At 37.0% G+C, this 17,374-nt stretch overlaps 1 protein-coding gene across 3 annotated transcripts in view; it reads left to right on the top strand.

Annotated features, from left to right (window-relative positions):
• The window catches only part of KCNIP4 (Kv channel interacting protein 4), a 459,791-nt gene that overhangs the window by 110,556 nt on the left and 331,861 nt on the right, over positions 1–17,374 (top strand). The window contains exon 1 of one of the 3 annotated variants that reach the window (XM_010576846.1): positions 142–229. The exons of the other annotated variants lie outside the window; for them this stretch is intronic. Within the exon in view, the coding sequence (XP_010575148.1) occupies positions 142–229 (88 nt within the window). Of the gene's footprint in view, positions 1–141; positions 230–17,374 lie in introns of those variants that run through there. 3 annotated transcript variants of the gene reach the window in all.

Raw genomic sequence — 17,374 nt, 5'->3', positions numbered from 1 at the left:
CCCCGCCGCGGGTGTAGGTCGGAGGGGGCTGGCTCGGCTGGCAGGAGGCTCTGGAGTGCCCCAGAACTTTGGTGGCGGAGACGGCTCTCGGGATCGGCGAAGTGTTCCGGCCCCTCTCGGAGGAATACCGTCCCGCCTACGATGAGCGGCTGCAGGAAGCGGTGTAAGCGTGAAATACTGAAATTTGCCCAGTACCTGCTCAGGCTCATCACGGGGTCTCTTCACACAGGTAACGGCTGTTTTTCCGCTGTAGTCGAGCCGTGCTGCGCGGTAACGAGAAAACCGCCCAAGGGTTAAGGTGGTGATGGCATTGTTTGGTGGTGTCATTCCTTTCGTCTTGCGAGGAAGAGCAAAAAAAGGCCAGCTGTGAGCTGTTTGGTGGCTGAACGCGATAAAATCCACGGATAGAGCTTTCCGGTCCAGCTTTTAGACAGCGTAACGTTCGCTAAGCATTCACGCACCTGAATCCAAACTGGGCTGTGAGGGTGCGTGCTTTCACCTGTCCACCTGTGCACGTCAAAGGTAACGCGGAGTATCCGCCTGGTGGTCGTAAAGGATGCGTCTTACGCTTTTCATTTTCGGTGTTTCTACAAGTGAGTTACTTTGACAAGGAGACTACGTTCTCTTTCTCAGAGGCTTGTTTTTGCTTAAGCATCGTCAATACGATGTTATAGCGTCTTGTTCCAAACTTTCAGTAACACTGGTGGGTTTTGCCCTTAAAAGAATTTGAAACATAAACGGCTGTTTTAGGCTGTTACCTTTATTTAGGTAATAAAAAGGCTATTACCTTTATTTAGGTAATTTTTTTTTTCTGTAACCTTGGACAAATTGTACAGTACCAGATAAGGTTTCTAAGCCAGACTGAACAAATGGTATAGTTTCCTTCTTAGCACTTTGGAAAATACACTTTTCTCACAAATCAGCATTTTCTATGGCTGTTCCCAACAGCTGACAAATATGATGGCTCACATGATGTCATCTGTATTTATAAAATATAATTGCCCTTCTTTCTAGACTTGATTCCGCCCCCCCCCCCTTGGAAGAATCATCAAGCAGAGGTGCAAGTCCAGCATCAGCAGATAATAACCAATTTTGCTAACATCATTATTGAGAATTAAAAGCCATTCATTTTACTACAAGTATTCTGAAAGTTTCTGCTGATGGTGAGTTGGTTTTTGGGTTTTGTTTATTTTTTTTTTCCTCAGGTTTAGGTACTGATGGAAAGATTTGAGAGCAAAGTTGACTTTTCAGTAATCATTTAGAGTATTGATGTGTGCTATTTATCAGATTTGGGGTTATAATTCTATAAAGATCATGGCCTAAATATTGGCAATGAGTACTTCATAGGATGCTTGTAACTTGTGGAAATCTAATACAGCTTCTTAGTAACTTTGAGTGTCTGGTGACATAGAATTTCCCTGACTTTATTTTCTGTACTATCCTAGTCTATCGTGGTTTCTCTTTTGTGAAATTTTTCAATTCAGATTTCTCTGAAAATGCTGGCTTCTTGCTCATGTGGGTTGCTATGGAAATTAAATAACATACGATGCAAGAAGCAAGCTATGTTAGAAATGAACACCAATACTCCTTTTTCACAAAGTCGTCCAAGCTCTTCCTTTCCGATCTAGCAAACGATGCACACTACGTTGTTTTTCAGACTGACGTTTGTACTGCAAGCTTTCTAAGCTCACAATTCAAAACTATTGTCAGGAATTGTTGTGGATACTGATTCTTCTGTTTCTACTAAAAGAAGTTCTTTCATTTATAATTAAGCAGCAGATTTTCAATGCTACATTACTGGAAAGCCAAGTAGAGTGGTATGAAACAGTTTCCTTAAAGGAAACAAGCAAGAAAAAAACCCTACTCTTGGGAACTGTTAAGAACTAAGACACTTCCTAGGAAATTTTCAGTTTGTTTTCAGTACAGGGGACAGTATCATACTACTGTTATTAGGTTAATAGACTTTGTTGTGTTCAAATGATGTAGCAAGTGAGATCAATATCATGTGGTAATTATTGAACTGTTAAGAGAGGTAGAGCTCCACTGTTCAGTTCTTGCATAGCCCAGTCTACTCATTAACCTCAACTGTTGCAATACCAGTTACTGTTCCCCCTGCAAAATCTAATGCACAATTCATTATGTTGATAATTAGTTGATAATTTATGAAGATGAATGAGGAAGCCTAGTTGAAAGTGTTAGAAAGTTTTATACTTTAATTTGTATATTAAAGGTATTGCTGTTTCTATCTTGAGCATTCAGAAAATGTAGGATAGCTACTAGAAACAAAAAAGTATGCTTATTTAGCTTGTTACAAGCAGGCAATCTGCTCACTCAAGTGACCAATTATTTTCAAAATGTACATGTTTACTAAGAAGTACAATAGTGAACACAGTTTAACTAACTTGTTGATATGATTTGCCCCGTTTCTTTTTCAAGTGTTCTTTAACGTTTAATTTATACTTAGTAAGTTGGAACTACACATTGTTAAAAGCATATGCACTGAATCTAATCCATTCCTCCTTTCTGTATGGGTAGGCATGTTGTAGATGAAGTATATATTCATCAGTATAGATTGGTACAAGCTCTGCTGTAGTTGGTGTGATTACACTGATTAGAAAACAAGAGAAAGTGAACTAGGAGGGAGATGATTTGCTGGCTATAGGCCCAAGTAAGAAGTCTCTGTTGGATATTGGTTTTACTGCTGGCATTTCATAACCATTTACAGCACTACAGACCTGTTCTGTGGTGAATCTCAATATTTAAAATAATTTTTATCTCATATAGCTGTCTGTGATACTACATAAACATGGACTTGTGGTAAATATTCAACTCAGCTGTAACCAATATTAATGAAACTACCCCCTTGCATGAAGGTAAATGTTGCATAAATCTTTACAATGGGTTTTAAGTGGCAATCTCGGCCTGAATACATCCGGATCTCTTCCACTTTTTTTTTTTTTTTACAGCAAGTTAGTATGATTGACAGCAAAACGTAGTGAAAAGAAATAGTCTTTTAAACAAAGTTTTTCATTTTCCGTAATTTCTGCTATATGTTAAGTTGATGTGTTTCCACAAGTGAAACAGACTTCCTCAAATACTTGAAGACAGCATTTTTCAAATGTCATACCAATTCCTACTTTATTGCCTGCTGCCTCTTGAAGTGTGTTGGAAGGGCCTGGTCTTTGAAACGTTGTTGTAAAGAACTTAGCGCTGCCCTTGAGAATGTTTCAGTTTTTGGATGCAACGTGAATTTGTATATTATAAATAACACGATAAATCACTGTGAGATCAAGAAATAGATGGCAAATTATTTTAAAATGGAGAAAACATAGTTTCAGAGCAATGGTTAGGAAATTTTTCTTAACTGTCACAACTGATAAAGTATGGGGATTAAAGAGATGATAGAAAGAAAACTGTCATTGACTTCAGTGGAAAATTTTCACAAGTATTCATACTAAATGCCATAAAGGAGGCTAGGTTTTCCAGGACAGATTCAAATTCCCAGTTAGCATATGTGTTTACAAGGAAAGAAGGAAGAGGAGAACAGCTCTGGCTGTGGAATTGTACTTTATCCAACAAACTGAAATAATCTCGCTCTTCCAGGCTTACGTAGATTAAGCTATTGATTGATTTATTATTATTATTATTATTATTATTTTAATCTTGAGATTGATGCCATTGGTGTAAAATAGCACTGATCACAGGCTTGAGATTTTTCTTAGTTTAAAAAAACCCCAAAATTATTTGTGAATGCAGGATGTACTTTCTGATGGCACTTTCTTTGAGAAACCAGATTACCAGAAGGTAGTCTTTAGTCTTAAATTTTGCCTGTTTGCACACAGAAATATTTTCTAGCCTACTGCCAAGAAGAAGATACCATCTGAGCATAGACCTGAAGGTGTGGGAGGCACTAACATAGAGGCATCCAGGGGCTCACGACAGTTGTAGTTCACCTGCCTACCAGTGCCTAAAGTCTGTGTCCGAGACAGCAGTTTATTATGAATGCTTTCCAAGGCTGCTCCTAGGTAATTCCAAGATGAATTACCATTTCTGAATGTAGGTTAATAATGTTCCATTAACTTCTATTGAAAATACATGTAAAAAAAAATAGAATAAATTAAAAGAAAGCAATAATCCAAATCATCAAAATAATCCTAAACAACATGAGGCAAAGAGAGCACGCGAAAAGGATGTTCCCCTTTTATTTTAGATCCTATTTGCATAAAAATTATTTAAAAAGGAGCTTGTAGCTTGAAGAAATCATGAAAAAGCTAAAATGTCAACATTCATGGGAAGACATGGGCTTCATATGTTTCCAAATGCTTTTTTTGGTTTGTGTTGCTGAAGAAATTGTTCTTCTGATACCAAATTAGTATTGTTCCTCAACCTGATTAGTCTTTTTTCATCTGTTTTTTTTGTTTTTGTTTTTTTTTTTTTTTAATGGAAAAGAATTCCAGGTTTAAGGTCTGCATCTCTTGTCTGTTGCCTGTGAGGTAGTTTGAACCTCTACAGTTTCAGGTATTTTTCATATACAGAGGTGCAGCATTTGCTCTCTTACATAAAATTGCACAAGTTCTAATGTGCATGTTTGTCATGTCCTGTTTAGGGAAAGAAGCCTCATTAATTTCAAAGAAACCAATCAAGATTTCATCTGAAGTTCTGCGTCGTACTTCTATGCTTTCTCAATTTCCTGATTAGTATTGATAACGTTCGCCAGTGTGGTCTTGCTATTAGTCTACCTCAGAGAGAAATCACTTTTGTGGAAGGGTGTGGTGGATGCAGGAATGTTACAAAGTTGGATTTTGAGTAGGTTTTGTACTAGTAGTTGACTGAGACACCTAAATGTAAAATATCAGATACTGAGAGAAGAATACCTTAAAAAACCCAACCAATCAAACATCCCCACCCTCACCCTCCCCCAACTTAAATTTATTTTTTAAGTCCTCTTGGCAAATATGAGTTGAATTTTGCCTGTGTCCTCTTACAATGTTGCTAGGATTTTTGTTTTATTGCATGGTTGAGTACCTGGCTTTTGAAAGCACCTTTTTTTATGTTACCATAAAGAAATAGGACCCCTCCTACAGGCTTGTTGTTTAGAAGAAGGCTATACTGTAGACAGTACTCTGAGACAAAAGAGGAAGATATATCGAAATTAGCATTTAGGTTAAAAGAAATTTGGGAAATGCTGAGAATGCCATAACTTAGTGCACTTATGCTACATTCTGCTTCAAGCTCGAGCAGATTATAAATATTTCTTTTGTTCACCAAAAAAATCAATCCTAGCTATATACCTCTCATATGCTGCAGCTGCAGACCCGCTGTGAACTTCTAGCGATTTTGTAGAAGATCACTCAGATTTTAAGTAATGTAAGTAATTAGAAAATGTATGTTAATAAATCACTGCTAAGCACTCACAGATTATAAATTTTCCCCTCTTCAGAAAAGGGTCTAGATAGACTGCCTTTGCTTCCCCCAATTTGCATACCTCTCTCTTCCTTTAAGCAGTATCTTCAAAACTCAGTGTTGTACAAAATGGTTCAACTTCACATTTTATAATCCTGCATATGGCAGATTGACTGAACATCACAGAAGACTGAAGCAGTAGTGAAAAATTTCTGTGGGTAGAAGGATATCTTGAAGTAGGGGCTCTAAACGCAATATCCTAATCTTTAAACATATTCTCCTGAATATGTTTAAATATTTCACTCAAACCTCCCATATTTTTAACACATTAACTTCATCATATCATCTATTTCAAAAAGGTTTTTTTTTTTCTAGATCATTCCAAAAGAGTCTTCTTTGAAGTCTTAAGGTTTCTTGTGGTATGTTAATGGGAAAAGGACAGATAAAGTTACCATGCTGCATACCATTTCTTTTGAAAAGATTGTTTGAGTTTTTATTCTCTCATTCCGAATCTGAATCTTAATTATAATGAAAGATACAGTTCAGCTTCTCTTACAAATGACATATTGAAAAGCATCCCATAGCCATCCTTAATGATCTCCCTTTGGAAGTCCTACGTTCTGTAACATTCTTGTAAGAGTCCAAACTACTGACATCATTTGTAAAGTTAATATTAAAACTTCATCTGTATATAGGACACAGCACTTGACATTATGTTTAAAAATATTCTTAAAGGAACTCCTAGAATGTTACCAAATTATGCATGCAAAATGTTAGGAAATGGCAGCATTAAGACTATCTCAGCCTTATGCAATATAATGCAGTTCTTAACTGTGTGTGTACCTTTCCTTGAACCATTGTATGGAGTAACTTGGGAGTATAGAAGCAGTAAGGAATAGAGTATACTTAGAGCAGAAATTTGGGTGCAGATGGTAATAAGTACTACCTTAGAGTATACAGGCTGTTTTGTTGTTCTTGAGTTTTTGTTCATTTTACAGGGACTTTCTATTGTAGACAGTTTTTATGCAACGATTCTCTGAGACAGTAAAATGGCGGATAAAATTCAATGTAGATTAACATGAAGTGTTGCATGCTGCGCAAAATAAGCTTTATGTCTAAATGGATAGGTGGTGACCTTACCATTACCAGTCAGGAATGAAACCCTGGGGCTGATAAACATGTGAAACTCCTTACTAAAGGGTGTTGTAAGTGCAAAAAGTTACGCATGAGCTCAGAGGGACAAGCCGGGAAAGCACTTCAAAACAAATCTGTTGGGAGCCACTAACTAGATTAACTGTAGTACATGTAAGAAATCCCCCAAAATGAAAATAGTCCGTGGCTAGGAAAGTGTTAGGGGAAAATATTCAATATGCTTGTCCTGCTTCTCCTTTTCTCTGGGCATACACTAATAGCTGCTGCTGAAGACAGGATATTGTGCTAGTTGGATCCTTAGTCTGAACCAATACAATCATTCTTATGTTTTTATGTTGAAATAAACTTCTCTGCAATTAGAATAATATCACTGCTTCAAAAGGTGGTAGAGTATCACAGTTTAACAGTTGTAATGCCTACCTCTTCCTAAAAAGTGTTCTCAACTAAATCATCTCTCCTGAGTCCCTTCCTCCAATCACCAGAAGTTTAAAACGGGTAGTTTGCATGGAATTATAAACCAATATGAAGTCAACTGAAACATTTTTTTTCGGACAGTGTTTTACAGCCTAATTATAAAAATCATTGCATGTGCTTTTTTTAATATCTTGGGTTTGTTAGGCTTCACATATGGAATAGCCTTAGCATAAGTTCTAGGACCTAATATATACATATATTTTACCCTGGAATGAAAATAATGCTCTTGTTCTGTTGTCATAGTGTTGGCTGTGAATGAGAATACAAATGATTATGCTTGAAGACCTAAAGCAAATCCACAAGACTAGCCTTATGTCTGAATACTTTCCTACCCCCTCAGGCAATTGTACTCTTTAATGTCCTGAGAAGGGATTAGAAACTTACCGATGGACAAGATGAGTATGTAATAGCTAAAACAGGGATAACTAGGGCAGATGAACTCATCCTATCAGTAGCAGTGTCAATAGATGATCCTTCAAATGAAGGTATTAAGACATATAATGAAAACCCCTGTATTTTTGGATCTGCTTCATAGTTTCATTTGTGGCTGTTAAGTGAAAGATGCAAGCTAGGAATAAAAATGAGAAACCCTGACAATCTCATTCACCCAAATATGACAATATATGCATATGTTTTTAGATGACTGCAGTAATAGTATGTAATTTAACTTTTAGTTTAATGAACGGCGGTCTCTTAAAAAACTGGGATAACCACTTGTTCATATTTAACAAAGACTCTGCAAGAGCTATCTTGAATGTGAACCTGCATTAACAAAAAATATTTTGCCCATTTAATAGTTCATTTTTTGAATTCTTTTAAGAACATTAGAGATAGGTGATGGCCAATTCAATACTGTGTTTGGATATGAAGTAAATGGACAATCTGGAAAATGGCAGTAATAGGTTGCCTTGGAAGTATGTGGGCACTGAACTACGTGCTAACAGCACTTCAGTCTTTAACTGGTTGTTTTATGTGACTGGCTCTGATACAGCCAGTAGAAATGATAGAACTGATAAAACTTAACACCGCTTCGTGGCCATGGCAAAAGCCAACCTTATGCCCTATTACACTGGCACTCACCTGTTCGTGTGCAATAACATAGTGACACCGGTTGTCAACAGACCACTATTCTCTTTCCCATATGGTGTGGTGGCGTTTACTTGCTTTAAGGTGTTTTCAGACTATATGTATTTTTAACAATTATCGTTTCCATGTATAGCCTGATTCATTTAAATTCAGCTTGCAGATTTTTGTGTCTCTGAATTTGTTTAGATGTTGACTGGAGTGACACACTTAGTTTGACACCGAACTCTTAATTTGCCTCTTGTGTCTTCATAATGACAGTCTGTCAGGGAAGAGCACGCAATTCACTTTAATATCTCTCTCGGTTCCAAAACTGAAATACTTGTTTTATTAAAAAATTACTTCCAAATAAACAAACCAACAGCTCTCTGGAATTGAACACCTGAACTTTCCACTGCAAAAAGCTGTCCAAATTTGATCAGCTGCTTCTCTAAACATTGACTAAGATGTTACCTTTAGATTCTGTTTTTTGAGTGCTAATTTACATCTTTGTATTTTTAACTGAAGTCCGTAGCATGGTGCAAGTATGCTTACACTTTGACCTTTATACGGGGATCACTCCACCAAAATACTGCAAAAAATTAAAGATTTTATTTTCCAAACATCTTTTTAAAGCTACAGCAGATATTCTTAGGGACCCTGTGTTCCTGTTACTACCCTTCGGTATTGAACTCTAGCGTGCCATTAATTCTGCAGTTGAAGTTCTATTCCAAATAATATTGATACCATAATTTTACAAATGAAGTTTTGTCATTACTGTGTCTTCAGACTACATAATCTGAAAATAAGCATATACAGTATTATTGGGCATAGGGTGGTATCAAATAGGCTCTTTAGCTTTTAAAACTGGTAATAATTTGATTTACCCTCTTGATCTTTTTATAGAGTGCCCATCTAGGCAGTGTAATTAAATTTAAATATAAATTAAAAGAGTCTGGGATAGGGAGGGGAAAAAAAAAGTCTGTTTTCATCAGCACCCGTACTTCATTAATTTAGGAAATTGAATAAATCTGAAATAAGGTACTAAATTTTGTGTCTCTGTTAGTCTGCTTTTTATTGGCAGATTTGTTGTTTTTTAAGTCCCTTTTGTGAGGGATGTGATTAAAATCAAACAGCATTTAGCATTTGTGATGTGCAGGCTTTTCTGTGTACAGCCATGGTAAACTTAAGTTAATTTCCGGAAAAATAAGTGGCAGGTGATAATTTATATTTGATTTATGGTAATATTTGTAAAGGTCAGCAGAAGATAGATTCCTTAGTCAACTCTGAAAATAGGAATTAGGCTTTTATGTCACTTGCTCCTCTAAAGTTTGTCTGGAGATTTTTCAGTCTAATGGCTACATTACGTTATGTTAGGTGGAGAAGAATTTCTTTAAAATCCCAGGTCAGATTTTCTCCTCACATGAGTCCCTTGGCACGAGGACATAATGTGAGGTGGGGGCTCTGGTTTCTGCAGCACTTGAGAGAGCAGAATTGCTGGTCAGATGTGATACCAACACACGCACTCAGATGCGTCCAGCTTCGAGAAAAAAAATTCAAGTTTGGTTTTAATCAAGTAGAGTATGTATAGTAACTGCTAATGTTGATGATTTATATTATCCTGGATTATGGAAAAGTTATGATTTTTACATTTCTAAAAATATGTATTCAAAATGTCTAAGTATACTCATTTTTAAACAAGCCCCCTTCTAAACAATCTTTCTTTGTTTTCACTTACGAGTTTTAAATGTGCTCATATTCAAGCATCTCTCATGTCAGGTACGGTTAGTACTCTAACCATCTAATTCACTAGCAATGATGCCTCTGGAATCCATGACAGTAAAATCTGTAGAACTTTCTGTAGAAAATACATATGAAATTACTTAACTACTGTAAATGTGAGTCTAATGATTATATATGTTTAGTCATTTACCCGAAAATACCGTAAGTTTCTTTCCAGACAAACAGGTATTAAACACCAGTGATAGGCTGCAGTACAGCAATTCAAGAGCAGCTTAACACGACTTTTGTAAACTTCTTCCATTATCAGTTCAGGAAAGGAATTAGAAGACAAATCTAAAGAATTGTCTTCATGTGCAGTTTTAATTCAAATTAAGTAGAACTACTACATTTCAGAAGTATCGGAACTGAAGTGGCCTTATTTTAATTTAGCATAATTCATTTCTCAAGGAGATTAAACCAAAGTCTATTTTAATTCTGAATGAGAGGGTCCCAACAGAGACTGAATTAATTTTAACTATTCTACCTTACTTATTAATTAATATTTGACTTTCCTGAGTAGCCTCTGTGCATAGCTCCTCAGGATCCCTGAAAAGGCGGCAGGACTTTTTAGTGAGGACAAGAAGTTTTTTAATTTCTTCAATCAGCTAATAACTTCTAAAAATGCAACCAAACAAAGCAAGCTAGATGCAAAGTAATGCCAAAGAGAAGGGAAAATATAAAATAAGACTTTAAGAAAAACCTACCTAAAGTAAAACAGTTGCACATACCCTGGAGAGTGAGGGTGAGGAGAGAAGATGGAGGGGAAAGGAGTGACAGTAGTATACAAATATGTGCCCTATATGCACAGACACTGATACATCTATGTTATTGTGTAACAGATTCGTCCTTGGTATAAAGCCACGGGCAAATCCGTACCAATGAAGAGTTTGGACCAAGAGAAACAGGGGACAGCATAGTGTCACGTTTTAACTCTCAGTCCTCTGAAGCTGTAAGATTGAAGGCAAAATGATCAAACTCGTGATTTTTCTAAAATACAGCGTAGAAATATTTATTCCTTCAAAACCAGACCGTTTCTTCAGTTCACAGAGTTACAGCAGTAACTAAAATCCAGGTCGGGGAAGACTGAAATGCTGGCGGTGGCTGACAGTCACTGCTCCCCTTCACTTTGACGCGTCTGCTACCCTGACTGCTGGGTTTGGAAATTTCAGTGTTGTTCAGGCCCTCTCCCTCTTGCCGCACACAGGTGAATCCAAGTGCCGCTGCATACCCTGTGTCCATGTTCACAGCCCTCTGAAACTTTAATGCTGAGTGACAGATGTGAATGGAAACAGCAGGGCATTCCTGCCCCTGTGAAGACTTACCAGATGAAGTGCTTGAAGCTCCTCAAATAACTGCTGTAGTCTATTGTGAGAAACTAATTGAATTGTATGTATTGCTTACAGGAAGTTCTGGACCGATCTATTAAATTACTTATGTCTTGTCTGTACAGTATCATACTGTGTCAGTAATTGAAATGTCATCCTGTTGAGACAGTGTAGGAATAAGGACAGTTCATTCACGACTAGTCTGGTGAAATGTTTTTATCAATCAAGTCATATCATATAGCAAAAGATGTTAATTTTCATCAGGGAGAAAACTGCCGCCCAAAAAGAGATAAAATTCTTCTAAACATTCATCTTGACACTGTAAATAGGCATTTTGCTATGTGCCTGCCCCCCCCCCCCCCCCCTTTTCTTTTTAAGAGTATGAATAATAATGTATCTCCTGTCTTACCAGGTAGAACTCATTAGTAAAGAGAGAAGGAAAATACCATGTAATAACATAAAATAGAGTATCTAAAATTTTCAGTGCTTTTATGTTGACTGTTTACTTCAATACAAGATGGACATTTATTTGAATACATGTATTTAAGCATGCAATTTTAGCTGTATTGCTACTGATCAAAGTGAGCAAATTTACACTTGAGGAAATTTAGATTTTCTTTCTATTACAGCTTACCTGTAAGATAAATAGGTACTGTCTCATTGTATGTATGAGTGTACAAACAAAAAATAAATTTGTTCTAGACTTTTTTTACAACACTATCCTTTCCAAGTAGTGCAATCTTTTAGCTTATATTCTGTACTACTAGTTTTTTACATTTAGTTGATCTGCATCAAATATCAGAACTGGAGTCCCAAAGTAATATTGCAAAGTATTGCAACACAACTGCTTAAAATATATCACCAAAGCGTACACCTGGAGATGAGGCATTCCACACTTAAATAGATTGAGTAAGGTACTGGGACACTGTAACTACCTGTCTACCTACCTGGAGGTGTGCTGACCAACTTTAAAGTCTGACAGGGCAAAGGATAAGAGGCAGAAATGGTTGCACCACAGTGAATCACAAACATGAAATACAGGTCATGGAGTGCCTATGGATCTGGGAGCTGTGAGAGAGGGGATGTGCAATGCAGGGACCTTAGCAAGCTGGGCCATAGAGGAGCTGAATTTGAAGGAAAATGCCTTCAAACACATATAACTGTGTCTAGAGGGCATGGGAAAGGTGATGACTGGTGGAATATGTCATTCATATATTCTGTTTCATGTTTCTGCCCACTCACGTGCTGAAGCAGTATGGAAGACCCTCACTGCACTTACAGCTCCCTGCAGATTGAATGTGGTATAGGAAGCACTCCTAAAGGTCGGTAGTTAGGAAGCCAAGTAGTGCTCAGCTTAGATTTTCTGAATTGGCTGTATTATCTCTATCCATTTAAGCACCACTTATTTTTGGCTTTTGCCAGTGGGATAGGTTTGATATACTAAGATTTCAGATTCTTGGAGTTCACAGTGCTTTCTTCAGGTGGTGCAGGCAGCTGTTTACATACAGTTAAGTGCTTTGTCTTTTGCTACTTTCTGCCAACTCCTTTTTAGCCTAGAGAATCTGGGGTGTCTTGTAGTACTTAAAAATGTACAAACCCACTGTTTTAACAGTTGTTTATGCTTGCTTTTCAATTCTTTAATACTTTTGTAATCATTCCAGACGTTGTGTTTGTTGGGTGTTTTTGAAGTGCTGCTAAGCTAATGTTTTCTTAGAAGTATGAATTATGAGGATATGTTTCCATTTTTCAGTCCTCGTAGTCTGTAATGAGTTCATCCCCCTATGTTGTGAAAGTTGGTTTTCCTACCTGCCTCATGTTAAATTGGCTACGTGGTTTCATCTCCCTGCTGTCTTTCATGTCTTCATCCCTCAGTCCCTCAGCTGCATGTGGTACTTCTGCAGTTCTTGCACTAACCCTTCACTGAATATCATAAACCGGCTTTTGATAGCTTCATTATTCGTCCTCTTTTTCTGAACACTTAGGAATGTGTTGAACGTGAGCAGCTTCAGCATTGACCCCATAAGGACTACTCCATTGTAACCTTCCTCTGCTGTGATGTATGACCAGTTACTTCTACTGCGTTTCCTGCCTTTGTCCTTTATTTTTTTTTAATGTATCTGTAAATCCTACTTAAGTCATCTGTTTGTTTTGCTGTTACCTTGTCAAGAGTTGCAGCTAAGAGAGAGCAGAGTGAAATGCACATATTAAAGATTGGCTGTCTTAAAGTACTGAATCCAAATCAAGAGGTCATACACATCCTGAAGGGAACTGATGCCACAAGACCTGCCTCGAGAGATCAGTGTTCTCCTTACATCCAGTCTGCTGCGTGCCACTCATTTGTTTAAATGAATTTAATGCTATTTTTTAAATTTTCTTTTTGCTTTCTACTGGAATAACAAGGTATTTAAAACACATTAAAAAAGCAGAGTATATTTATGTAAGCTGCTGTGAATTTCTTCTAAACACAGTATGAGGAAAATATGAAACTCTTGGTCCAGTGCTTTGGGAGACACAATATTGTCTTGCAAAGATTCTTCCATGGATGCTACTGGCAGTCCTAAAGATCTGTCATTCTAAAACAAGGCATGGTTGACTAGCTAGAATGCAAAACTATTGTTTGAGATTTTTGTTCCACCAGCAATTCCCGACAAGGACAAGTTATTTCAGCCCATGGGTAAGTACATTGGGAGTCTGGTGCCTACATTCTGCTGAAGTCCAAGAAAACACTGATAAAACTGCTGCCTGTGCTTTGATCCTTTGCAGTCCTGGAGCAGAAGTAATTCTGGTAGAATTAAGTAGCTTGGTATCTGTCTTATGATGTAGGATTAAAGACTTAGCATCCCAGCACTGGATTCCTGAAAAGTCCAATCAAGAAGCTACGTCAAAGGCATACAAATGCATAAGTGCAGCATCACATGGCTCAATACAAAGCAAAGTTGCCAGGACAACTCTCTTTCAGAGTGAATGATAAGCTACTTTTAATATAATTCTGTAGGAGTCAAAAGCCTTTCCTCATCCCAGCCAGAGGCTGGAATACCTCTTCTCAGAAGGTCACCTTTCACACAGCCTCTTCTTTTTACTACCCAGTTTGTTAACCTTCTCTTCTTTCAGGCAGTCTGTTGCACTGTATACTGTCTCCTAGTGACACAAAAAACCATATTGAGGCTACTAAAAATTCATCATGTGTAATTTGTTATAGGGGTTTTTTTTTCTCCTCACTGCCTCCCTAGGCTGAGAGCAGTAGCTGTTGGAATTAAGTGCTTAAATTACATGGCAAACTATGATAAATTTCCAGGCATAGAACTGTACCAACTGCAAAAGTAAACTACTTATTTTCATTTCAGTCTGTTGTAAAAATGCAATCAAACATTCTGAATCCCAGATGGATGCTTATAAAATTTAATTTGTTTCACTCTGTACTATTAAAAAAAAAAAAAGGAATTATAAGTCCTAAAAATGAGTTTTCTTTTTAAACTTACATTTAGGTCATTGTTTTTAGAAGATGATAATTTTTACTGGGGTTTGTATTTTTCTTTTAAAATTGTATTTTGAACAATTCCATTATCCTGCATCATCATTTGAAAAATAAATTGCAAGAAAAATAAGAAAGTGTGAAGAATTCTGCCCCTCCCTTAAGACTTTAACTAGTCAACTGTAGAACTGACGCTAAACTAAGGTTTGCTTGTTTTTTTCAATTTTACAGTGCTGCTGACAGAAGGGTATCTACCCGTCATACTAATGCCTGTGCATGATTCTTTGGTTTTCAGAGGGTCACAAATGTGCTTCATATTGCAGTAACTGTTACACTGCAGACTGGGATTCCAGAAGGCAAAGGTGCTTTGACTCTATAGGTAGAGGGTAAAAGGTGAAATGCATGGGCCCTAACTCAAGATCTGCATTTTGGTGTTTCCATTTCTATAGATATGCCATACAAAACTGCAGTGGGAAAAAATTCCAGGGGGATATGTTTACCCACAAAGGCCATATATTCCCTTTTTTTGTTTATTTCTTGGCATTCTTAGGAATGTATGATTATGGCCTTGGTTTCTGGTTGTTGGTTTTTTTTTTTTCCTGTGTCAAGCCATGGAATGACATTAAGATGACAGGTGCGTCTTGCTCTCAAACATCTAATTAGCAAGCACCAAGTAAGAGAAATGTTTCCAAAACCCAAAGAATAGGCCCCCAAATGGATGTCAGTTACTAATACACAAGACATTTAAGGTGTCAAAGCTGGTGATCATTTTTCTGTGTGGTATCTCCTATGATGTACACGGGTTTGCTCCCAGAAACTCAGCTTCTTTATGTTATAGAAAAAAATGGTTCAGTGATAGAAAATGGTGTAACTTGGCTTTCATTTTTTTCTCAACTTACTGAATTAAAAGTTTATTTTCTTCTGTGCTAATTTATTTCTGCCTTTATTAGGTAAATCTGTACTAGGAAAAAATGCAAGGAGTTTAATAAAGTTCAGACTAGAAAAAATAAAAAATGTATTTTAAGGCATACTTAGAATATTGCATTAGAAATGTCTCTAGCATGTTATAGGCCATGGAATTTGTTGTGTTATTTACCGATAGGAAACTTCAGGCCTGGGGTTTCTTTGATTATCTCATCAATTTCTCAAATCCTTTTTGGTTTTATTCCAATATATATTGGATTTTCTTGTGTAATACTGCTATAAGTCAATGGGAGGAGAAAAATTAGATGCAAAGTACTCTTTCTTTGGATTTCCCTGTACCCAAATTGCAAGGATTTTGTAGCTGGCTCTTTATTTTCTGAAGATATCTAATAAATATGTAATAAATATCTTAAGTATATATTTAATTTCTGCAGGTCCTGTGTAGTGCTATCTATATCCTCAAAAGCTTATTTCCCTGTGCTAGATCTCCAGTTCATGGTTACCACTCAGTTAAGAAATAGAACTGAACTAGGAAATTAAAAAAAAAAAATTGCAAGAAAAGTTTCAGAGTGTATACAAGCAGCCTGTTTTCAGAATGGACTTGAAGGACTCTGCTGAGGTATTGAGTATCGTAGAAAGATACTAATCTACTTTCACCCAAAAAATATTTTTTCTTAAAGAGACTGTTCAGTTTCTGCATTGTTTGTTTGGTTGGGTTTTTTAATGTTCAAGTAGAAATGAAGAATTCAATCCTTCACCCTTCTGCCCTTTGCTTCTGGGTGGTTTAACTTTAGCAGCTCTCTACCATATTCGAGAGCTCTCTGTTACCTGAAAAGCTCTTCACATTTCTTAGCCTTTTGTTCTCTTGCCCCTGCAATGCAAGCAGTTACTTGACTGAATAAAAGGTTTGCTTTGTAACGGAGCAATGGCTATTTTTGTGTCTTTCCAGTTTGTTATTAGTCATATGTTAAGTTCACATATTCCTTAGCTAGTGCCTGCAAACTATGAGTTTAATCTCCTGAGTCCACTGCTTTTACCTTTTCTCTTGCTCCTATGGGCTTGTACAACTCTGACCACTTAAAAGATCTTCTTTGCTTTCAGGTTGATGTCCCAAGCAGTACTGTTCAATAGTCTGGGGTGGAATGACGATCATGCAGTGACCTTCTTGTTAGAATCTTGCAGCATGATCCTTCTAAATGTGGTAATTTGGATATAACAATGATGAAAGATGGTGTGTATGAAGCATTAGCTAGGTAAAAGCATGGTGTTTTATTGTAAAGGGGTTGCTAAAATTGCTATTTTTTTGCCTATTGCTGTTGAGTTTTGGCTTACAGGCTTTTTGAGTTAATGGTAAGCATGCATTTCTGCTTCAGGACCTGTTTTCTGTTTTTTCATATTCAGTACAAAGAGCATTTTCATTCTGACAGCTTGATTGTGAGCTAAGGGACACTTTTTCCTTTACAAAAGTTTATTTGGGGTCTTCTACTGGTCTTTGTTTTGTCTTAAATCGCAGTCTGGTCTGTCATCAGAATTTAAGTCCTCAATTTTATGAAATTAACTCTGAACTTGGAAGAGGTACAGATAGACAAGTTGGTTACTTATTTATGGTCTTGTTTAGTTCTTATATGCTTTTCTTTGATAAAATCTTATAGCCCTCTCATGCTGAGCTAGCTTGAAACTATAGGAGCCACCTAGTTTTGGGATCAGCTGTTGTCAGTATGCTGCTTTGTTCCCACTGTGTGTTTGTAGCGGGGGGGGGGGGGGGGGGGGGGTTTGGGGC

Source organism: Haliaeetus leucocephalus, unplaced genomic scaffold (genome assembly GCF_000737465.1).
Source record: "Haliaeetus leucocephalus isolate CR32 unplaced genomic scaffold, Haliaeetus_leucocephalus-4.0 Scaffold545, whole genome shotgun sequence".
Lineage (NCBI taxonomy): Eukaryota > Metazoa > Chordata > Aves > Accipitriformes > Accipitridae > Haliaeetus > Haliaeetus leucocephalus.
The sequence above is the reverse complement of the archived record's forward strand: the minus strand, read 5'-3'. Positions and strand labels throughout refer to the sequence as shown.